Here is a 24,864-nt window from a genome sequence, read left to right as displayed (position 1 = left end):
TCAGATGGAAGCACATAGACAAATCATGCTGGAAAAAAGAAATTGAAACAAAGATTAAAGTATAATTAACTTCCTCATTCTAATGCAAACAATGAACACTAAGGGTAATGAATATAAAAATGCTAAATAAGTTTTTTAACAAAATTAATGCTTCTCGCCTTGTAAGTAGTGATCTTCAAATGACAAAACAGACCCAAATAGCTTAAATTATCAGTCTTTTAAATGTTTGGGTTTTGTAAAAAAAAAAAAACCAAACACAAAAAAAAACCCCAAAAAACCCAGAAGTATCCTACCCTTTATTTTACTCAATACTTTGATATACTAAAAAGAAAATTGACCCAAGCAGTTTCTTTTTAAACCTCACAGCAACATGACTGTTGCAGTCTTTACAAGCCACGGAAAAGACTCAATTAGAAACTAAAGTGAAAGCAACTTCAAAAGTGAACTTGTCAATTTTATGGATTCAAGCACTTAAAGACTGCTATATCACCAACAAAGAGTAAACAAGAGTTTTTTGTTCAAATAGTCAAAAAATACACACAAAACCCTTAGTACTTACGTAAAATTTCAATTTTATTAAATAAAGTAACACACCTGAAAAGTCACAGAATACCAGTTAAAAAATTTTAGAGATTTAGTCAACACCATCTTTGTGATCTTTAAGTCTAAGGCACCCTCCAGCGTTTGAAGAAGAAACTACACTTCTAGCAAGTGAGCAAGCATTTGAAAAACAGCACGAGCAAGTCTTCCTCTCAAGACAGAAGCTCCCCGATTCATTTACAGTAATTGCATATGATCATGCATCTGTGATATGACAAAGTCATGATATAAAAAAAACTGTAAAATTACTTTCATGGATTAGTATTGGATTTATGAAGGTGTTCTCTGCTTTGCTAGTGGAGAGGGATATCTTCAAGCACACTAATTTGAAAAGTACAATAGACTGTGCAAAGTACTACAAAAGCACTTCTTACAAAGCCTGGTATTGATAAGTGATAATTCCTCACAGAATATGAACTTTGTTTCTTTAACTTGTTTAAGACTTTTCTAAGGAGCGTAAACTAATAGTTTATTTAGCAGGAGATAGGCTCATGGTAAGGAGGAGGAAAAACAATGCACCTAGAGGTAAAGCCAGCCAATATATAAAAAAAATCCCACTTCATAGTTAACACCACACAAAACAGGAAGGCTGCATGTATATAGTCATGTCCATGGAAGTTCACTCATTTTATGTTAAAAAAAAAAAGGAATTTTTGCATTTGTATATTAGTTCATTCCAAAAGTAGCAAATCCTAAGATGTTTTCAGTAGAGATTCAAATAGAGAAACATTTGTGCCTACAGAACAGGCAAAAATGCCTATAGAAAGGACAGTGTTGTAGGTTAATGTTATGCTTTTAAAATTACTAAAATAGAATGAAGGCTGGAAACCAAAACTTTCTCAACTGTGATTATGTACAAACTAACATTTCCTGTGGATTTCTCTTCTGGCATTTAACACCTTGAGACTGTGCCCTGCTCATACTTCCACAATCAAACAAAACCTTACGTAAAATTTAAGTGGTAATGAGATAACATCCCTAAAAACAGACATTAAATAACTGCAAAGTGGTTAGGTCTTGATTAAGGAAAACATCTTTCCTTAGAAAAGCTTTTATTTTACGTATGTGTTCAGAATTTAAAGTGTATAAATTCACTGAATTAGTGCTTCAAGTATCTTTCCTTATTAGGGATGGATAGAAGAATGCACACATATGTCTGCAGTAGGTCTTTACCCTCCTGGGTTCACCCTTACAGGCTTATGTGCAAAACTGCTAGGGCAACAAAAGGATTTTAATTGTGTACAATCAGGCTAGTTAATTAATAATTGATTCAGTTTCATTTTCATACTGTTTGAGAGTTTTTCCCCCCATACAAAACCTTGTATCTTGTTTACTATAAAACTTAGATATCTTAACTACAGCTGAAGAATCAAAAACTCGTTACCTTTCTGACTTAGTAAAGTGGCATTTGGTCAGTGCTGCACTTTGGCTCAGAATTAAGAGTTCTATCAGGGAAAACAGTTGATGTCACTTTTCCCTAGTATAGCTGAAGAAGTCTTCAGAAATTGAAAGAAATTATTACAATATTGACCAAAAATCTTAGAATGAGTATTAAAAATATTACAAATAAACCTAGCCAGAGTGATGCAAAAAGAGGTACAAAACATTTCAGAAGAAAGTACACAAGATAAATATATTTACATATATATACATGAGTATAAAAATATTTTAAAAGTCACTGTCCCCATAAAACTTACAACTGTGCTTAACTTCACATTGCAAATATTTACACTGACTTCAAAAGGCTAACAACAGTGTGCAAAATTAAGCATGACCTTACATATTTTGCAAAGTAAGGCTCTTTTAAACAACTTTTTGTATGCTTTTATTTTGTGATGTTCCTTTTTGCAATAGCTTCTCTGATTTGACGATCAAGTTCACTTACAATATGGTCTTCATGATTATATACTCCTGTTCTCAACAGGGTATCCCTCTCTTCTATCAGACGAGAGAGATAATCATCCATGTTCTCGTTTACTTTTCTAGAATGAAGACTATCCACTCCACCAGCAGAATGATCTCTAATCTCTTGCAACTGCTTTCTCTCTTCTTCTTGTTGCTTTAGCCTGATGTTAATAAAATTGAAAGAATCAGAGGATGAGACATATGAAAAACCACTCTGATTACTTTCATATTAAGTCTTTATCTACTGAAGTAGTTAGTAAAAGAAAGAAATATATAAAAGGTAACAAATTATCCTCTCCCTAGGGAAGAGCAACTATAAGTAAAAGGAATGTTGATACAATACTTAAATTCAAACAATATCATTTCTATAAGCATATGTAAGTATAATACTTGCTACCAAGGCTCCTATTTTGAGAACGTAAACAGCTCTCAAATTAATGGTTCAACATACAGAACCACTGCAGACAGTTTTTTGACAACATTAGATAGATTTAAAATTTTAATGCATCCAAATATGAACAGTGCATGCCTTTCTTTTCTTAATGCACCAGCTATCCTTAGAACTGAAGGTTTAAAATAGAAAAGAGCCTAGCGCTGCACAATTATGACCATAACAAAAAAAAGGTACAGTAGCCTTAAACATATATTTTCTACATTGTAGTACTATTTTCTATATTGTAGTTGCATTTTATAAATGTGCAATCTTTAACTAAGGGACACTAAACTGTGTTCTTTCACTGGACTGAAAGCCGATTATAATCTTGATTTAACTGAACGTTCTCCTATTTTGAGGCACATGGCAAGAAAAGAGGGGAAGGGAAGAAAAAAAAAAAGGAATCTTATGAATGCTTTTATACCTGTTAAGTTCATTTCTGATATCCTCCAGCTCTTGTCTGTCTGTTTTCCCCAGCTCTTTTTCTTCTGCTGCCAAATAGCGCAACCTCATGTGCTCCAACTCTTGTTGCTGCTTTTTAAGGTGAGCCATTGCATTTTCTTGTTCACGCTACATGGGAAAGGGTAAAAATAGTTGACTACATGACTGCATATAGAAGTGCTAATTACAGTGATATGAGCAAAACTTCAGGAATGAAGTAATGATAATTAAGTCTCCAGCAGTATTAGAAATGCAGGAGTTAAAAATAAAGTCTTAGCTGTTGATATCTATAATCCAGAAAGACCAGTGACTATCACACTTGCAGTAGACCTGTTCAGGCTGGATCAGCTGAAGCCTAGTCACAGATATCTTCCCGTTAACAAAATAGCAAAAATTATACAAACCATTTTACCAACTCTGGCTTAAGCTAGTAAACATAAAACTTATACTTGTGGAATTGCTCAAGATACTCAGATTTATTCCTTTGCTATACAGTATTTTTAATTATAACTTTTTTTTTTCCAGAAATAAAAACCAGAAGAATACTAAATAGCTGCAGAAAAGTTCCATCAGCCCCATAGTGCCTAGTGTCAAAACTTCAAGAACTACTTTTTGAAATTGCAACTTGTGGTTAAAAAAAAAAAAACCTTGAAAACAAATCTCTGGTGAGGTTTCTCTTCACATTTGTCTAGCTATATGGGAAACCTTAGATAACTTATTCTGTGGATTTAATACCCTGTTATAAAACTACAGTTTCTGTCCACTACGACTTTGTGACATTAGAGTGTCTTAATGAGAAGTGCAGTTCTTTCTCCACTTATTTTCCTCCCAGTCATTTTCTATATGACCTTGTGCTCTAACTCAATACAGCCAGTCTTATACTCTGAATGATACAGAAGACTTGAGGTAAAATGGCTTTTCTTCCTGTAGTTAAAAAATAAGGCAGGGGGTTACACAAACATCCTGGATCTAGACATATTGTGAAGTGCAAGCTTACCTTTGCAATTTTGACATTGCTTTCATCTGAAATATTTGATTGTTAATACAATCAGTTTTATATTTATTATAAGGGTAAAAAAGATAATTTTGTTTTATATGTGTGAGTGTATTCATTATACAGTCAATCTAATAATATTTGGAAGAGTCTAGTCAGGCAGTTTCCTGCATCTCAGTTCCCAGAATCTTAAGCACTCCCTGTTGATGACCAATAAGTGGTAAGAAAATCTGAATTTCACAAGAAGTTAGTATAAACAAAGAGTCCTAATTGTTAACATGAACAGGCAATTCAATAGATAAGTACTTGACAAGAAATCATAACATGTACGTAACCCTCAAATATTTCATTTTTATACTAAATCCAATACATCAGCCAGGCAAATTAAATGTTAGAGCTACAGAGACAGGCTAAAAAGACTTCAGACCAACTTGTTAAAGGTATATATACTACTAATAAAACCAGAAGCAGGAAACTATTTCCTCATTTTTTTTTACTTTATTCTTTCTTTAAACAGGGGCCTAAGAAATATCCAGGAACTACCAGCAGGACTTACTTCTACAGTGGCCAAATTGGTTGAAACTGTAACTAAACCCAAAACTAACAGAATTGTATGGGTGCACCAGGAAGAATGAATTCAGCCTTTGTAGAAAAGTTTCACTTCCAACTAGTCTTAGGAAACCAAACACCTCACAACAAAACACCACATTAAAGAAACCACCCAGAACCAAATACAAAACTAAACTGTCATGGAGAAAGTCCGCTCAGATGACCCAAGGTTTAGCAGATCAGAAGAAGGATAGCAATTGATCATTTCCACGATAGCAAGAAGGTAACACTGGATTCCACAGGAATCTACTCTTTGATATATTCATAAATGAGGGAGTCACTCTGGAATAAACATTTTGCTGCCAATACAAAATTATTTAGTGGGGAAAAAGTGAATGTGAAAGAGTGGGATATGATGCAGACAAAAATATGAATTAATTTGAAAAGGAAACAGATAAATTAAGAATACATCCACTGATGTCTGTTAAACATGACACCCTGAATGCAACCACTGGCTCATGATGTAGTTAACTAATTGACCAAGGGCAGCTAAAGGATATTCAAAGATATCCAAACTGAGTTTCTAGGTCTTGTGCATCTACTGCTGGCCTTTGTATGGGATAGATTGGTATTCCATATCAGTTGGCTAGGTTGTTTTTTTTTCCACCCAATGAAAAGCACTGGCTGGAAGTCAAAACTAAGTAAATTCCAACTAGAGACGTGACTCAAGTTACTAAAACAGTGGAAATTAATCACTTAAGCAATATACCAAACATTTTTGGAGCTTCTTAATGTTCCCAATTAAGATAGATATTTGTATTTTAAGAAATATTACAATAATAAAAGCATTACTGTTTAAGTATTTCACAAAGAAAAGACTGAGGGTACTTTTTTTTTTTGCCAATAAAGTCCCAGAGAATATCACACTGGTATTCTTTGGTTTCTAAATATCTGGATAGGCAATAGCATCCAGACAGTAAAATCAAATTTCAAGTATACAATGGACGATGAAGAGGAATGGAATGATCATAACTATTTTGATAGCTGCCTTATCTTCAGTGGTTTGCTTCACTATAAAATGTCATAGATCATATAACATGATCTAGTCTTAAATAGGGTGGCATAAAAATAGTACAACTTAAGTTATAGTACAAGTAAATAAATGGACAGCAAATCTAATTACCTTAATCACCCAAAATCTAGAAGTATAAGGACAGACTAATATTTACTTCTTTTCGAGACCATCACTGTTCTTGGTGCTCTCATTAGATCTCCTAAATGAAATCCTTTCCAAAACAAAGCAAGTTAAAATATCGCTGTGTTTCAGAGAAAAAAAAAAAAAGTTGAGATTAATATCTTAAGGCAAACATGTGACCTAAGGTTTCAAGTATGTTAAATCTCCTTTGTAAACTTCTGTTTAGCCTCAGGAGAGGAGTTGTTGCCCTGTACATGTAGAACAAGTCTAGAAATTTCTACGTGTCTGCCCCTACAGGTAAAGAATCCAGTAATTCAGTTTGGTGACTAGCTACTTCTCCTGATTAGAAAAGTCTAAAGAAACTTGCTACACATATCCCTGTAGTAGATATTCTACAGCCTGCATATCCAAATTCTGGTTTTGGAATTAATTTGTCTAGTACAACCTGATTTTCCTGTTGACATTATCTAAAAGTGGTTGTCTTGGAGGCCAGACAATAAATCATGTAATAATGCAACATACAAGCAAGTTGCCTCATCTGTAGGAAAAAAAATCCTCATTATTGTGGAGGATAAGGCTGACATCTTTCTCCTAGATGATGTCAAAAATCTAAACCTTTTACAGAAGAGAGGACATTTTCTCCTTTTCTAGCCTTTCTACCTATGCTGATTTGCAGATATGCATGCTTCAGTACAATGGACTGTTGCAGATAGTGAGGAAAGGATTAACTTTGGAAAAAAATCTCCTTGCTTTGTAGTTCACTTTATTCATGTTCTAATTGTCCCATTTTAAACTAGGACTGCTGTCGTGGGAAGCTGTGATATTAGCATCTGTCAAATTTGAGTATCTCAGTAATTCAGAGATTTTCTTTTAAAGATATGTTGGGCAAATATCACCTGAAAATTAAGCACTGGAAAACTAATGCAAAACAGCACTTACTACTAGCATAGCACAACTTTAACAGGCCAGCAGAAAACAATATCCCTGCCTACCAATGAAAGGTTATAATGAGACACATCGTACACACAAATAATCAAATAGCTGTGACTAGACTGAACAGAAGTCTTCTAATCCAGTCCTTCTGTTTGTGGAGTGTCTTCGTCAGATCTGTAAGGAAAATTTTGAAAGTGTTCTTACAATTGCAGCTTCAGAGAAAACTCTGCGCTGGCATTTGGGGCTGCAAATTTCGTGATAAGTTGATACATTACCAAAGATCCAGAGTTTTCTGCTGTACAGTAATGTGCTTGCAACAGCAAACTGATAGCAAAAAAAAAAAAAAAAAAAAAAAAAAAAGATATTTTAAACAAACTCAACGAAAAAGTAGACATTAGAAGAAGTACACATACTGAAGGTTAATAGAACAAAGTCTGAAGCTCAATCAGGCCAGAAAGAAGACAGAATATTCCTAATGCTTTCCTATTGACCAGAACTGATCTCATTTAATACCTTGGTCCTTTATGCCTTCATCAAACTAATTAGTTTCAGAACTATAAGTTTTTTGATTAAGAAACAGCTTTAGTGATGTTTAATAAAATCAAGAAACAGACAAAAGAAAATGATGCAAAAGCCAAGGGGGATGTAGAAAAAGCAAGGCTTTTCTGAAGAATGCTTTGTTCAGGTCTTATTCCTTTTGATGTTTCTCTCTGGTAAGAAAGTCTAACAAAAAAGAATTTAAATCCAGCAAAACAGTTTCACTAGTGAGCATGCTCGTTGCTCAGGATAATATCCTTAGATCTGCAGGGAAGTAATGAATATAGAGAGTCCTAAGGTCTCCTTTTCTCCATAGAGGAGAAAAAACTATCAGTACCTTTTCTTTCCAAGTTAATGTTGGATAGGACTTCCTTTTACACAAATATGATTAGAAATTTAATTCAATTACTAACACAATTGTGATATAAAAATGACAAATATTTGGCATTTCCTTGTTTGGGAAAAGACAGAATTCCTTTTAGTCTTGTAACAGGGAAAGTCAAGAATTTCTATACTGCGCCATGGCATGACTCTGAATAATGACATTTAAGCACAGTCATTTTAAATTAAAAGTAAAAATCAACATTTTCTCAGGCAAGATTTCCCTAGCAATCAGTTTAAGACAGTCCAACTTGGAAAAAAAACATGAAAGCAAGTAAGAAGGGATTTTGCAGATTTATTTGATAGATCCTGTGTGGAATTTAAGTTACACATCTCATACTCTGATTTTCAAATAATCTTTCCCAACGTTAGTCTTTGACTCCTTTAAAAGTCTGTCATAACAATTTTCAGGGTATGTAACAGCAAACTTGCTCTCACAGCAGAGCAACAGAAACCCATTTCCTAATAATACATCAATACAAGAAGATGGCAAAGAATTTACAACAATTTGATAAGAAGTGAGGCATACTGATTTTGAATTAATTTATAAACAATCTTGTAATGATATGTTGAGCTGCCATAAAAAGACTGTCTTTTGTTAACATGAGAGAGAAGGAAGGATTTCTTATTCATCACACTGATGAAGCTGGTGTCACTTTATCAGAGCCATTCAGGTGTGCAATCCACTTTTTCCAATCACAGTTTAACAATCCATTGGGCAACAAGCCTTTTTTTTTAAGCCAGAGAAGGAACCAAAGTCTACTGCATATTAGTACTTGAAGCATAGCAGAATTTACCATGAGATCTTCCAAAATTAGAAAAACAATGGTAATAAAACAAATTGCGCAAATTTATGGTACTAACAGAGCAAAGTCCAGCATCCCAGGCACAAATAGAGGCTGGGTGGAGAATGGATCGAGACCAGCCCTGAGGAGAAGGACTTGGGAGTGCTGGTGGATGAGAAGCTTAACATGAGCAGGCAATGCGCCCTTGCAGCCCAGAAAGACAACCACATCTTGGGCTGCATCAAAAGAAGCGTGGCCAACAGGTCGAGGGAGGTGATTCTGCCCCTCTACTCTGCCCTGGTGAGACCCCACCTGCAGTACTGTGTCCAGTTCTGGAGCCCCCAACATAAGAAGGACCTGGACCTGTTGTCCAGAGGAGGGCCACGAAGATGATGAGAGGGCTGGAGCACCTCTCCTCTGAGGACAGGCTGAGAGAGATGGGGCTGTTCAGCCCCAGGGTGATCTTACAGCAGCCCTCCAGTAACTAAAGGGGGCTTATAAGAAAGATGGGCAGAAACTCTTCAGTAGGGCCTGTTGTGATAAGACAAGGGATAACGGTTTTAAAATAGGAGGCAGACTCAGACTGGACATTAGGAAAAAATTTTTACAATGAGGGTGGTGGAACACTGCAAAAGGTTGCCCAGAGAGGTGGTGAATGCCCCGTTCCTGGAAATATTCAAGACCAGGTTGGATGCGGCTCTGAGCAATGTGATCTGGTTGAAGATGTCCCTACTCCTTGCAGGGGTGTTGGAGTAGATGACCTTTAAAGGTCCCTTCCAACTCAAACTATTCTGTGATTCTACGATTTCTAAATCCACTTGAAGTATCTTCATTTTATTCTGTGTATACTTAAAAACTAAGCTATAATTGAATACAAAGCATTTTAAAGTGTGCCTCAGTGCACACAAGTTTATACATACATATTTACATGCTTAAAATTATCAGTAAAGACTTTCGGCAAACTTTACATTTCCAAAGTGAATAAGGTCCCATAATATATCCTGAAATAAGGAACATTTCAGATTTATTCCCAACTGCTGATTGTAGTCAGTGAGGCTGTTTTATGCCTCAGTAAGAACTATTAGAATTTTAAATTTTAAACTTTTAGAATTTTTCATTTTTAAGTTTCAGGTAAGAGAACATGCCAGAATCATCAGCTGCTGGGCTAAAGGCAGCTTTTTGGATAGAAGGTAAGACCCACTAGAAACTCAAAACACTTCGAAACTTTACTCTTGCATCTCTACCTAATTACCATCAGCCACTATCTCATAGTGAGGCAGCCATAGTTAAACCAACAGTACCATGTCCAAAATACTCTGAAAATTATTTTTGCAATATACTCTTAGTTGGCCCAGGTACCTTCTCCTTCACTACTTTCTCAGCACTGCTAGTCATGCTTTCACTAATTTTCTTTCTTTTTTTTTTTTCCTTCAATAAAACTTATCACCAATATTCCTTTCTTTTATTAATTTGATTTTTTGCCATCCTCCTCTTACATCCCCGTGAACAAAACAAATTCAATCCAAACAAAGCCACACACTAGTTATCAGATCATTTACTTCAATGTTTTACTACGTCTCTTCTCTAGTTTGCATCTCCATAATGTAGTGCTTGAGACATGGAATACTGTTTTAAGAGCTCACACACTAGGAACTTCAATCACATTTTGAAACCTATGGTACTACAACAATACCAGCATTAAATAAAAATTAACTGGTAATTAAAAAAAACCTCAAAATTTCAATTATAACCAGATCATAAAAGAATCCCTGTATGCCGCCAGGTGCTCTAGTTAAGAGGCTCTTCAATCAAGGAAGCACAATCTTTATTTTGCCATAGCTGCCTATAAATCCAAAAGGGAGATGTAAACATACATACACTAGACTAAACAATGGCTAAATAGCAGCCACTATTCACTCTCCCACTCACACATACCACGCAAGTCTGTGGGAAAAACTTATGATCGAAGCTAAGGAACTCAAGTAAAGTTTTCTGAAAATAACACAGAGCTGACAAGTCAGTAGGAGGGCCTGGATGGTTTCAAGACACAGTTTTTAACCAAGACTTGGACCTCCAACCGTTTTTTTTTTTGTGTTTTTTTTAAACAAAGATTTACATCCCATCCTTGGCTAAATTACTTATAAATTAATAAAATTAATTACTGAGTGGATAAGCAAGACACTAGACAAGACAGAGTGAATGTCAGCCAGCCAATACAATCTGTGTTGTTTTAAACAAATGCATCAGTGCTGGTTTTAACAGATTTGTAGGGCACAAACACATTAAAAGACTTAAAAAACATTTCTCCCGGAACACTGAATAATGCATGCATGTACCTTTTCAGATTTTAGTTTTCTAGATTATAAGAGATTATCAACTGCTGAAAATTACATATCTGCCAGCTTTGATTTTTGCTTTGGTACTCAGACAGGTAATGAATTTAGCATCTAAGAACTCAGTAAGGTTACATGTAATTTTTTGTAAATGGTTTGATTGCTCTCAGAAATAATGCTCACATACATAAAAGCTACAGAAGTCTCATCTGTGTAGCACTGAAATCTCCCAGTCAGTAAACTTTGAAAGACAGTTTTTGAAACCTCTGCAAATGATAGAATCTACCTGGCTGCACAGACACATAGCTAACTTGTTGACATTTTCATCTTCCTAAAGCTGAACAAGGGTATAATAAATGAAGTTTTGATACAGACTTCCATTTAGTAACAAAGAGGGAAGTAAAGTAAGCTAGGTGAAGTCTATTTTCACTCCGCTTTATAAACCGTGTTTAAATTCAGCTAACTTCTGTATTTTGGTAAGTACAGGTAAGCACGATGTATGTGTCCTCATGTACTTCAGATTTTTATTTTTTTTTTGTTACCACTGGCACTGTATTTAGTATTCAAAATTCCGGATATGGAGAAGTTTAGAGCATTTTCTGTAACAGTCTCATACTTTTCTAAGTTATGTACTGCATATCTCATATTCCGCAAAATATAAAACCATCACAGATGTGTGCTAAGAACTAGTTCCAAAGCAAAAGGAAACTTCTTAATTAAAGAAACATTGACTTTTATGATTTCAAATCAGAAGAGCATTTTATTAAATGCTTAGCCTGTAGATTATGCTTCTTTAATTCACAAATTGACTGTACTAGGTCACCTTTGAGTAATGGAAATCTCTGTTTAAACATTTTTTTGGCAATGGGCACAAAGCATTAGATCTCATTTCCAAGACTTACCAGCTGGGTTTTGTCATTAACATTTATTAACAATCTAAGATACGGCTTTCAGCGTCTAATCCTCACTACACAAATGTTTTGTATAGTTCTCTAGAGAGCTTTGGTGTGACAAATTTCTGGCACAGATTACAGCCCTGTGGCTATTCACCAGAGGCAATGCAAAATTAACATGGTACTAATCCAATTTAAACAAGAAATTGGTCACACTATGCACAATTGCACAAATCATCTGAACTAAAGCAAATCTAGAATTCCTGAAGCAACAGTGTCCAAATTTATATTTAAAACACAGTAAATGGTTTTTGATCAGCTCTGCTTCAACTTTTATTTGGCTCTTTAAAGTCACTCAAATCCTTTATCAATAGATTAAGTATAAGATGAAGCACAGGAGTATAAAAACCACATGAAACTACTTTGAAAGAGTTTGCTCTGTAGTAGAAAAGCTTTAAGTAGCCTAAATCATTGTACATGCCAACTTATTTTATGGTTCTCACTTTCAGTAAAAGAGTCATCTGAAACCATCTACTTATGTAAATAAATTAAGATAGTCAGGTCTACAGTGACGAAATTTATAATAAAAACCTCATAGTGATATACACTAGTGTTAATCTGGCAAGCAACAATCTTCTCTTTTATTCTACAGGGATTTTTTTAATATGGCAGTAAGGAAAAATAGCCTGGACATTTCACGACTGTTGAAGGAATCTTAATCAGAGAGATAAGATTTATATTCTTCCTTCTATCACCTTGTCAAGCATAGATGTTTCAGAAAATTGGAGACGAGAATTCATGACTCCTTTTATCATTAGGCAAAAAAGAACCAATGTGAAGACAGCAAATAAAAATGAAGTTTTAATTATTAATAGTGATTACACAGTACACTCACTCTCTTCAAAGAGAAATACACATTTTAAAAGGTTATAAATTAGGAGGATGCGGGCTTAGCTTCTTACTCGCCAAAAAAGGAATACGCTAGCATCACGAATGAAGTTGGAAGTATAATTCTTAAAAGAAATCCACCACGCTTTTCCTCAAGCAGGAAGTAGGAGTGGATACAGGTAATAAAAACCTTTCACTCAACTTGAATTCTGAACCTTTATGTCTGTGTCAAGGTTTGTTCAGCAACTGGGCTTGATTGTTCATCAAGACCAACAGAAATGTTTGCCACTCTTAATTATACTGTTTAGCTAGTGTTTACTGTAATTCATAAAAAACAAGTGATAACAAATAACAGAGGCATAACAGTGAGGATGAAGCTGCTACTCCTGCAAGTTTGAACAGAGTATTTTCAAGTCATGTGTGTATGACTCTATATACATATATATACACGCATACACACGAGGTCCGTTAAAACACAGTAGTAAAAAACCACAGCACATCTGTATGTGACTAGGATTTCCAAAAGCAGGACAAAAGTTTAACTCCCAGTTTAAATTTTCAGCAAGCTTACTTTGTTTCACAGCATTCAGCAAACCTTAAACCATTGTTTCTAAAAGCTAAGATTTGTTTTTCATTCATTTCATTTTTTATCCTTCACTCATTTTACATTAAAATGCAGAACAGTTAGGACTGTAACTGACCAAGAGGGCTTGGATGGGAACAAAGTGTTTTCTCTGGAAGTGCTGACTAAGCATTACTGTGAATGAGATAAATAAAATTTTTTGGTTTTGAATCATGCCTGCTTTTAGCCATGCTAACCATCTTCACAGACCTGAGCATTCATCTTTCCCAAGTCCAGCATCAAACTCTCATCAGTTTTGTTGTTCTCATTTTTGTAAAAAGCATAGATCAGAGCTTTAGTTTTGCAAAGACAAACAGTAATAAAATGAAAACTGCCAGTAGTTAACAGTAATTATAAGTAGCTTCCAACATAACATTAACTTGGTTGTCCCATATGACAAAAGAAGACCTGCATACCTGTTTTAACCTTGCAAGTTCTTTCAAAGCCCTTGTCCACTGTTGTTTGTAGTGGAGCTTTGACTTGGTAGCTGACTCTAACTTTCTTTCAAGTTCAACCTAAAAGCAATTAAAATCATATCAGCTGAAGCAATAACAGCAATAACAATCACTGAAAGATGTATATATACAAAGCGTCTGGTTTAAGAAAAGTGTTTATGTAGTGTAATATACAACATCATCTAAAGCTGTTATATAATATAACATAAATATTTTGGCACATGAACATTTTCTTGTTTAAAATATAGCCTTATTTTTATTGGATAGCCGTCTATACAAAAAAGAAAAGATTAGTTTTTAGCACTAAAGCTGCTGATGTAACCTTTAAGTTAAAAATTTTCAAATTAGCAACCTCCTCCTTTTTTTTTTTCAGACTAAGATTATAAACACTAATTTAACAGAAACACTGACGGACAAATCTTGCCTTTAAAAGGTGTGTAGATTCTTTTATTCTTTCCTGCAGCTCATGGAAGCTATGTCCTACAGAATTTTCTCCAAAACAGAAATCTGTTCAAATGATTCTTTAAAATCTACATATCTAGTGTGAATCTTTGATCTTACCATCTAAATAAATCTTAAAAGTGTTACACACTAAAAAAAATTCACTGTATTCTGTGAAAAAAAAATTAGCATTAAAATGCAAATGAAAACAGTTATGAAGCACATAGAATACAGTAACCTGAAAAATTAGGGGTTTTTAATTAACAACTCTGAGGTTGTGATATTTTCTTTTAATTAGACAAAAATTATTTACCATTAAATTTGTAAAGAGATAAAAAAAAAGTGTTTTACAATAACAAAACCAGAAAACCTAAAAATATTTAAGCTAAGAGTTTTTAAAAGTCTGTATAGACAAACACTTTGAATCATTTGCTTAAATTGTTAGAAGTTATTCAAGCATACAGTAACATGCAGACTGGTCATATAACTGTGAGTGCATCTTGTGCCAAGAAGCCTGGTCCATATTTTTCAGCTTATTTGGTTATATAATTTGACTAAAGTATCACAATAATTCTGAGCATAAAATGCCTGTATCTGTGGTTTTAATTAAGTAAAATATACTCTGAATGCATGTACAGTTCCTAAGAAATCAATTTACGACAGCGACTCCATTCCACTGATAAGTAATACAACCTCTTTTCAGAAGTACTTAATAAAAAAAACACTAATGCACATAATGGAATATCAGTCTAAATTAATCCTCTCAAAAAAATCTTACTCTTTATTTAATTTTATAAACAGAATGCTTAGAGTTCCCAACATAAATCAAGATGGCAGCAATTTAACTATGTAGGTTAGTATTTTTCCTGCCTTAGCCTCTAACACTACTGCTTTCTCAATAGATATAAGACTACTGTTGGGTCTTATTCGTGTCTGAATATATAAAGTTTGAAGAAATTGCTGGACAAAGTAAAACTAAATGGACAAATTAACCAGTTTATGTTGTAAGATTATTCTACATCTCCCTTATCAGTGAACAGACCATTGTGACATTTTTAGAGACTAGGAAAATCCAAGATACCTTTTCTAAAGTGAGAAGATTTATTTCTGATTGTAGCTGGATTTCTGGTTTGCTACTTTGCTGTTCTTTGTATTGCTGGAACTCCTTCTCCAAAATTTTATGCTTATTTTCTGCTTCACAAAGCTGTGTTAAAGATATCAAGATATAATGCAAGTTAACAGAAAAATCCATTCATAGACAAAGAATCAGGTTACAGAACTTAAGTTACTCCTTAGTCCCTAGAACAAACATCTTACTGTCAATTATCTGATATAAAACAGACACTGAAAGCTACACATTTATAATTAATGATTTCTTGATGATGGCATACAGCAATGTTTTAATAGGAAGAATTTTAAATAGCATCTTTTCTCAGTACTGGAAAGAAAAAAGAAGTCTGTCCTCATATATGGAAAATCAAGATTTATAAACATTGCTGTTCACATTTCTAAAACAACTGGCAGAAGAAACACAGAAAACAAAACTATTTAGATTTACACATATCTTTTAAAAGAAAGCCAACAGTGTTATCTACTACATGAAGTCTTATTACTTACTCAATTTCACCAGCATAACTTGTTTCGGAATGTCTGGAAGAGGAAACAACTAATACTTTGTACAGTCAAATAATGATTTAGAAGAAAGGCTGAAGAAGAAAGACTTCAGTGACTAATGACTTCATGCTATGCTACTCTGCCCTCACTGTGTAATTCCACAGTTTCATGTAGATATTACAAAAAGCAAGCTTTGCTTCTCATCTTAAAATGGGGTAATTTGAAAAACTATGCCAATACACAATTACTTTGCTACAAAGAAACTAAGCAAGTCAAATATTTAATAGCTTTTTTATTATGTCATATTTAAAACATCAAGAATTTTTATAAGATGTTTTCTAAGAGTTGCTTATGTTGTTGTTCTTCTATTAAACACTACTCAACCATAAATACCTTAATATATCTGATGGAACTGATGCATTCCATCACAGAATAGGATCCTAAATGCTGCACTTGTATTTACGTCCAACTAGTTAATGCAAGTATTTCCATGAATTGCATCCAATAGTTTAGAATAGTGGGTGAAAATGCTTCTGAGAATTAATTTCTGTTGCAAAGCCTAGAACTTCTGTTATTAGTACAGCAATATTTTCATTCTTTGGATCTCCTAATTGGGTCACTTCTATTTTTCTTCAATAATTTAACTTTTTGCATCCATTATTTTTACAGAACTACGTAACAAAGCAAAGATGCTTCCTAAGAAGTCATACAAAGATTTAGTTCATAAATGCAGTTACTTTTCACATATAACCACAATAACAAACTTTGACAAAAGACATTATTGTTCATCACCTTTCCATGTTTACCAATAGACATACAGACATTATGACGATGATAAAGACAGTAACTAATTTCTTTGGCTATGAAAAATGTCAGCTCTCCCTAGAAGTTTACTAGAAGTGTTTCACTTTCAAAAATTTAGTTTCTCATGAGACTTCAATCTGTGGACTGTTAGGGAACTGCACAAATCATACAAATAAAGCACAGTTTCCTTATTCAGGAAGTAAGAGTGACATTCTTCAAAGTGGATGCTTCAAGGACATTCTCTTGCATGTAGTGGGGCTTACCCTCCAAACAAGTCAGACATTCAGAGAACTCTACAACTGAAGTGTGAAAACATGTGTTGACGTGTCTCAATAAAACACAAGGAATAAGTCAAAGCATATTGTTTAGAAGTATTATAATTTCCTCCAGAAAATTCCTTGAAAAAAAACAAAAAAAAACCCACAAAAAACCCACAAAAAACACACACACACAAACACCTCACAGTTACAATGGTTAAAAAAACAGGTGCATCAAAGTTGATAGCAAAGGAAACCTATTGCCTGTGCACATTACTAAGGGAATCACCCTACAGTGAGACTCCAAAACAAACAAAAACCCACCCCACTCCACCCAAGCAAAACAAAAAAGCTTGTCTTGAGCAGAACATGTGGTAACAACCCCCTCATATTGAACCAAGAGAGAAATTCAAAATAGCAGGAACAGCACACAGAAAGACAGCCAGGATGTTCAGCTGAAGGCAGGAATGGCCTTCATACAAAGCAAGACAAAATATAGTGGGGCTTCTGTTTGTAAGACAGACAGTATGACAGACATCTTAGCAATCAGGAATGGTATATAGCACAGGCATTAAAGAATTCTTCAAAATTATTAAGCAACAAGCTTAAAATGAACAAAAAGAAGTTTTAAAATATGCAACACATAATTAAATTTTAGAACTCACTGCCACAGGATATTGCAATGCTAAAAACAGAAATACTTTTTAAAGGGGATCAGATGAGTTCATGAAGAATACTTTCACTGACGGCTAGCAAGTATGAAATCCTGCCTCTTACTGAGGGTACATGTAACTCTTGACAGTATTGCTGGACATACCAAAATTGTATTTTTTCATTGTCTTATTTCTCATTTTCTTGCCCTCTAAATCCAGCCATTGTTGCAACAGAATGCTGAGCTAACTGGTTCTTTGTTCCAATACAGTATGTTTGTTTAGAACAGGAAAAATAAAGTGATTGTGATGGTATTGCAACCTAGCTAAAAGAAGTCAGCGGGAGTCAAAAGAACGAATTTCAAAGAGGACTCCTAGGTGGTGGCATTTGGCTGCTTGACCCTGAAGAACCACTGGCTATCTTGTCTGGACTGATACAGCGTTGGTAGCTGCCAACAACACAGCTATGATACAGAAGTGATCCACTTATCACTTTCAGGTAGACTGCATTCTGCAGTTTGAAACTGCTCATCTCAGTTCAATGGTTGTTCAGTAGAACAGCCAAGATTAGCATCTTTTAGATATGCAGCATTTTTTGTATTAGCTGTATTTCAGAACACTGTACTGTGGTTAACATACACTGACGTGAGAAGAGGTAGGTTAATCCTATATTTATCCTATATTTACTAGTAAACTAAAACTAAACTAAAAACCCACAAAAACCTAGCACAACTCTTCCTAATACAAAAATATGCCTTTAGCTGATAAAGTTCTTCAATTACTCAAAGCTATCGTGGGATTATTACTACCACATACTTCCTTTGATGCTTTTGATTTCTGGTAATTAATCTACATAAAGTAAGTACTTTAAATCTTAGTAACACACGTTTTTCAATCTACTTAGTTTGTTGTTAAGTGTCTAGTATTGTAACTACTCAAACAAACTAGTGCTGACTTTTAAAATCTTACAGTATGCTTTAACAATCAAGAAAAATAGCTAGACTACCCTTGTTAGTGCAAAAACTAGCTTACAGAACAAAAGAATGTTGTCTAAATTCTCAGTTTAATACCTACTACTACTTGCAGAACAGAAGATCACAATATCAAGTTAATTGCCCCGAAACCCAAGCCCCAATAAGGACAATAGACATACTTTTTTGCAATGCAATAGTAAAACAAATTGCAGAGTCAAGCTACTTAGATGTTTTGCTAGATGTTAATTGCTAGCAGTTTATTGTTACTGAAATGTATATCACTGTTCAGGTCCTGCATATAATGTATGCTTGTAATTGCAGTTTGAATTTCAGTGTTGAAAAAAAAAAAAAAAAAATTACAGCCACTGCATTGCAAACTGGCCCTACTACTAAGCAAGACTGATAAAAGATGGATCCCAGCACATCGCTCATGAAATAACAGAGATAAAATGTTTATTACAAAGTTGCCAGCATGTGCTTGCCTGAAAATCATTGCTCAATTTAGTATACTTATTTTACCAAATACTTACTTAAATAAGTAAATGGCTGAGGTAGACAATTTAAATGTACTTACCTGTTGCTGTAAGTGAAGCTTATCTCCTTCCAGTTGTTTGATTTTTGACCTTTCTAGCTCAACCTGATGTGCACATTCTTCTCTGGCTCGCCGCACTGAATCCTGTAGCTCCTGTAGATTTCGTTCGTGCTCTGCTTGCAACTCCTTTTTCATTCGCTGAAGCTTAAAAGTGATACATATTTATATTAATCTATAGATGCAAGATCTTTATTTTAAGAGTCTTTCTTACCACTATTATTACTATTCATGACAAAAAATTGTTATCCATTTTAGAAATTAAACAATAGAAATTCCATTGTTATCTATGTTTGCCATATATTCTTTTATTGGCTTTCAGTTAAACTAATGACCTGCAAATTACATTTGGGCTACAAATATACTCTTGCTTGACTACTGTAAAAACTGAACTACCTGTATCTCTACTGTACATTCTACAGGGGATAGCTGAAGGCAAATTTTATATCCACCTTTCTACTACAAACTAAAAAGCTAAAGATATCCTTTCACTGCAGAAACAGTGAAGTCACAGCGACAACCAAGATGCCTGTAGATCAGTAAGGCTGCATGCTTCAAACTGAGCATATTGAGAGAATTTCTCATTGAGCTAAACAGGAAAATAGTCCTTGACACGTTTGAACTTTCTTGAAAGATGTTACTGGCCCAGATAACTGCTAGCTGAATAGAAACCTCTCCAAACAGCCCATTTCTCAAACTGTGTAATTGCTAAATGGACCTTACATCATTTTGTCTAGATACTTTTGGAATCCACTGATCTTTATTATCTCTAAACCCTCAGGTCAGAATCTCACTAAATTTAGAGCAAGTTTTGAGACAAACACATATGATATTCAAAATAAATATTTTTACTCAGACTGAAATGGATTTGGCAAAACCTAATCACCAGATTTTTTTGCATAGATGCTAAAGGTCAAGTCAGACACTATTTACAGCACAAACTGCATCTTGATGGATATAGAGAGCCTGAGTACAGAACAGGACACAGGCTCAACCAGACAGTCCCTGTGTTGGGAGCTTTCTTAACCTTGTTCACAAGCCCAGAAGGAATTGATATAATAAAAACATTAATCCGAGCTACAGGAGGAAAGGGAGAGTTTGTTGGACTGCTAAACGACCACAGCAATTTACCTATGCAATTGTGAGTTTGTTTTGAAGCACAAAAATAAGCAGTTAATTTTCTTTTTCTCTTTCTATATGACTAGCTTCCCTGAGGACCTGCATTTTGGGAGTGTTCAGTGAGATTCAGAAACAATGGTAGCAACTGGTTTCTCCCGCATCTTCTTTGGCCCTATCACTATAAAAAAGTACAGAATAGGAACTCTCTCAAATTATTGGATAACAAAACCTGGACAACTGCAGTTTCTCTCAGCTCTCCTTGTTACCTTCTCCTATTTCAATGGTTAATCCAGCAATTACTGTTTGAAGTAAAGCAGTCTTGTACACATGTACAATGTTCACCTGACAGCACTAAGCTTAAAATTGAGATATGCTAATGTTTTATAAGCCTTTCCACTATTCTGCTAAGAATAGAAAATTTACAGTTCTGTAATTCTAGCAACCCATTTAAAAGTTCACTGCATTTCCATTTCAGTAAAAAAGTGTAGTTGTAACAAAACTTGGCTTAAATTTATGAGTGCTCCTCTATGTATCAGTATGAATGCAGTTACTTCAGTTCTTATACACAATCACAATTGTCTCTATATGAAAACTCAAACCTTACAGAAATAGCTCATCCAATTGCACTGTTTAAAATGACCAAAAATTTTTTACCTCTGATTCAGCACTAAAAAGCTGTCGTTCTCGCTTATCTAGGTCTCTCAGGGTTTTCTGAAGTTGTTCTTCCAAAACAGTATATTCTGCTACCTAAAAGAATTTTAAAAGGTTTTTTTTTTTTTCTTGCAATAAACAATATTTAAAGCAGATAACGAATTTACTCTTGCTATAACGTAAAGTATTGACAATTTTTGTTTGGAAATTTACATATCTGAAAGTCTCCAGTTCTTAATGAAGAAGTCACTATGGAGAGCTCTTCTTTCTAACACAATAAAGGCTAAAAGGTTACCATGCCCAGCTGGGCTGGAGAAGTGCTTTTTGACCATGCAAGTGAAAGGCAACTAAAAGTTAAAAAGCCCTCAGAGAAAGCAAGCTAACCTAAAGGATTTTTAAGAAGTATTTTATGATTAAGGGCTACTTTTATTTTTCTGCACTGTTATAGACTAAATGCATGCATACCAGTAGATGTGAAGACTAATCTCAGATCCTTTGTTCTACATTATAGTTATGAAATATCTTGTCAAATTTTATAGTGATATGAGATTTAAAATGAGACTTTCAGTAAGTACAAGTTTCCTTACCTTTTTCTTCACTAATGCTTCTCTCTCTTTATCTCTTTTCTTCCATTCTTCTGCAAGTGCTTGCATATGGGCCATTTCCTTTTTTTTAAGCTTTTAGAAGCAAAAAAGGAACAAAAACTTCAAACCAAAATTGCTGGAAGTGCAACTGTAAGGAGAGAGTACTAGCAGAACTAACATCTCTGGAGGGTTGGACTAGATGACATTTAAGGGTTCCTTCCAACCCTAGCTATTCTATGATTCCAACCAAGCTTTGAAGGAAAATCATTAAAAACTAAGTTTAGTACACTGATTTACATAACTCAAGGTATGATTGTGACAGTGAAAGATATTTCTTACCCTTACATACAAAATGCAAAGTAAGCCCAAGTTTGAGAAAAATATCTTAATAAATAGACACTAGATTCTCAGTATCTTTTAAAAAATAAGCATGTGATTAAGAACACCTAGAATGACTTCAAGACTAGAAACATTGCAATAGATTTTGACTGAGACTAAAGAAATACAATGTTAATATTTAACACCAATAATTTTAATCTTGAGTATCTACTGTACTTCATAAACAATAAGGGAAAATCATGAAGGGGGTATTCTGTATTTCACTACCTAGCACCTACTTCAGTTACTTAACAGAGAAAATAATTAATCTTTTTCCTTAAACATATGGAAGATATTAGTGTACATTTAAAGCTTTAATATCCTATATATGTAAAATTTAGTTCTTACTTGAAACACTGGCAAAGTTTAAGAAAAAAGCAGTTAATATTCCTCTAAGCAATTCTGCTAAAGCTTCTCTGGCAGTCATACTGTTTAGGAAATAAACAGAAAAAGTAAAAACCTGATTTTCAAAAATGTCTTCTTGCATTTCCTTCCACATTTCTAACTCCAGTGCTGCTTTGTATTCAAGAGTTTCTCGAGGTTCTGGATGGTTTTCTGGGGCACAACGAGGCTGAGTGTGAGGGACACGCTGCTGCTGACCAGCACCTACGCACTTATATAACAACAGTGAATTTTTAACTGGGAATCCAGTTTTTTGAAGAAGCGTTAAATGAAAAACTGTAAGATTTATTTACTTGAGAAGAATCTGACACCAGAACTTCTTGCATTTTCACAAGCCCATAGTCTTCCAAAGTGATAGCATACGAAAGCTCTGCTATTCTGTTGCCTGACCTATAAATAGTATTAGAACATTATTTTAATGAAAATTGTCTTAAAAATACAGAAAGTGAACTACACAGTTATTGGCAAGGGAAAAAATAAACCACAACAAACATTTGTACTTCACATAAGTTAAATCAGTGCATTAAATTCTTACAACTTTCTGTCAGTCACTGGTTAAAAAACAAAACAAGATTTAAGGTTGTGGACCTAAAAATCTGAGTAACTAAGGCAGTTTAACATACCAGTGTTAAAAGAACGTCACACCAACAACAGCAAAGCTATGAAGGCATCAGCACAGCAATGTGTAGAGACCTGACAACATTTTGAGAATGCCATCTAGTGGTTATTGTTTTGTGCAAAACCAGGTTTCATTTTAACAAACTTACTATTAGCGAAAGCGCGAACCTTAACATATAGTGAGATCAAACTAACTCTCCACAGAATCAGGTCATGCTGGCTTTCACACAAAAAAGTTTAACAGAGATCAATTTTCTATTAATTTGGGAGAGAGGATATCAGTCTTTGTGTCAGTAACCTGAGGTTTCCATGTGTCAAATATAGCACGTTTTACTTATTTCTAAGATTAGAAGTTTAAAACTGATCTCAGTCTTAATACCAATTATATTTATTTTCAAAGGCATAATCAAGCTCCATTACTACATAGAAAAAGATGAGGATCTAGACACTAATTGCTAGTACAGTTCACATCTTCAAAGATGCAGGACAGAAATTACTATAAATTAAGTTTCTTCATACAGATAAAAAAAATAATGCCCCTCCTCTATGTAAACAAACATTTATCTCCAGAGTATTAACTAATAACACTGCTCCCTCTGATGCACACAAGCTCAAACCCCTGCTACTATCTCAGGGTATAATCCTGGAAGAGGAAACCTCTCCGCTTTATGGATGTATTTGTCCTCCTAACTTTCACTATTTCAATGAAGTCAGTTCCATCTAAAAGCATACTATGGACAAACAATCTTAACTTTTTTTTCTGGAACATCAGCAGCTTTTGGTAATTACTGACTAACTTACTCAGGAAAGTGCCTCAATAACATTTTCCAATTATTTATGTATTTAATCTGTCTGTAAAGTTTATCCAAGATCATGATTATATAAAGGCTTATTATGATGACCCTGGTAGTGGTGCTGGACTATACAATAAGCCTGTGGCAATCTAAATTAGATGTCTATTTCCATTCCCGTATTGCAGTACTATGCAGCCTGTTTGCCTGTTCAAAACGATAAACAGCAAGACCTTGCCCTTTTTCAGGGAAATACTAAACGAACCTTCAAAGCTTGCTACGGAGTAATTTTTTAAAACAGTTTTACCCTTGTGCTTCTGTGACACTGACTGTTTCATTACAAGACTGACGCCAGCATTGTTCACCATTACCACCCAAGAATCGGGTTTTTTCTGAAGCAAACACATTTGAAAGCTGAAGTCTCGCCATCCCTAGAAGTAAGTCTTTAGCTGTTTTATCCTTGTGCCACAATTCAACCAGCAGAGGTAATCTGAAACAAAGAAGTGATTTTAGTGTCAAACATCAACACAGAAGAGGAAGCATTCCTATTCATTTGGGAAAAGGATCTCATATTCTATAAGTAACTTCTCAAACCAGTGATAGTCACAATTGTCAAACCATGAAATGGATTTCCTGCCTCTCACTCACAGAAGAATGAAACTGACCGACTTTACCTTCTCCATCACTTACTCACTTTGGTCAGATTATCATTCCTTTCTCCAATTATTAGAAAAAACAATGTTGCAGTGAAAGTGACTGACTTAATCTTAACAGACCTAGATCATCTTCATTTATAAATACCTATAAATTATAAATACCTACAAATACCCACTCCACCATTTCTTTCAAAATATAACTATTTTGAGGATTCTTCATTACACATCTTAATCAGTTATTGAAAGCTAGTGAGTCTACTGGGAAAATTGTGCCACAGCTCTTAATACTGCACTCAGCTTCCTAGGTACTTGCTGTATTTTCAAAGATATTGGAAAGTCATGATGTATTAAAGAGAAAAATGAAAAAGACTTACCTATCTCATCTGAAGTAA

The 24,864-nt window shown here is 34.4% G+C and overlaps 1 protein-coding gene across 6 annotated transcripts in view; it reads right to left on the bottom strand.

Annotated features, from left to right (window-relative positions):
* Positions 1-555: 555 nt before the first annotated feature.
* Positions 556-24,864, bottom strand: part of CEP120 (centrosomal protein 120) — a 40,114-nt gene continuing 15,805 nt past the window's right edge. For 3 of the 6 annotated variants that reach the window (XM_086770260.1, XM_086770262.1, XM_086770264.1), the window contains 11 exons: positions 24,124-24,306; positions 22,701-22,797; positions 22,466-22,618; positions 21,631-21,720; positions 21,047-21,139; positions 19,259-19,420; positions 15,467-15,589; positions 13,906-14,004; positions 7,255-7,374; positions 3,363-3,508; positions 556-2,666 (listed from right to left, as the gene is read on the bottom strand). In XM_086770260.1, the coding sequence (XP_086626386.1) occupies positions 2,426-2,666; positions 3,363-3,508; positions 7,255-7,374; positions 13,906-14,004; positions 15,467-15,589; positions 19,259-19,420; positions 21,047-21,139; positions 21,631-21,720; positions 22,466-22,618; positions 22,701-22,797; positions 24,124-24,306 (1,507 nt within the window). In that variant the 3' untranslated portion in view covers positions 556-2,425. The remainder of the gene's footprint in view (positions 2,667-3,362; positions 3,509-7,254; positions 7,375-13,905; positions 14,005-15,466; positions 15,590-19,258; positions 19,421-21,046; positions 21,140-21,630; positions 21,721-22,465; positions 22,619-22,700; positions 22,798-24,123; positions 24,307-24,864) is intronic. The other 3 variants (XM_086770263.1, XM_086770266.1, XM_086770261.1) reach the window with 2 other exon arrangements.

The sequence above is a fragment of the Chlamydotis macqueenii genome, chromosome Z (genome assembly GCF_036417535.1).
Source record: "Chlamydotis macqueenii isolate bChlMac1 chromosome Z, bChlMac1.mat, whole genome shotgun sequence".
Classification (NCBI taxonomy): Eukaryota; Metazoa; Chordata; class Aves; order Otidiformes; family Otididae; genus Chlamydotis; species Chlamydotis macqueenii.
The sequence above is the reverse complement of the archived record's forward strand: the minus strand, read 5'-3'. Positions and strand labels throughout refer to the sequence as shown.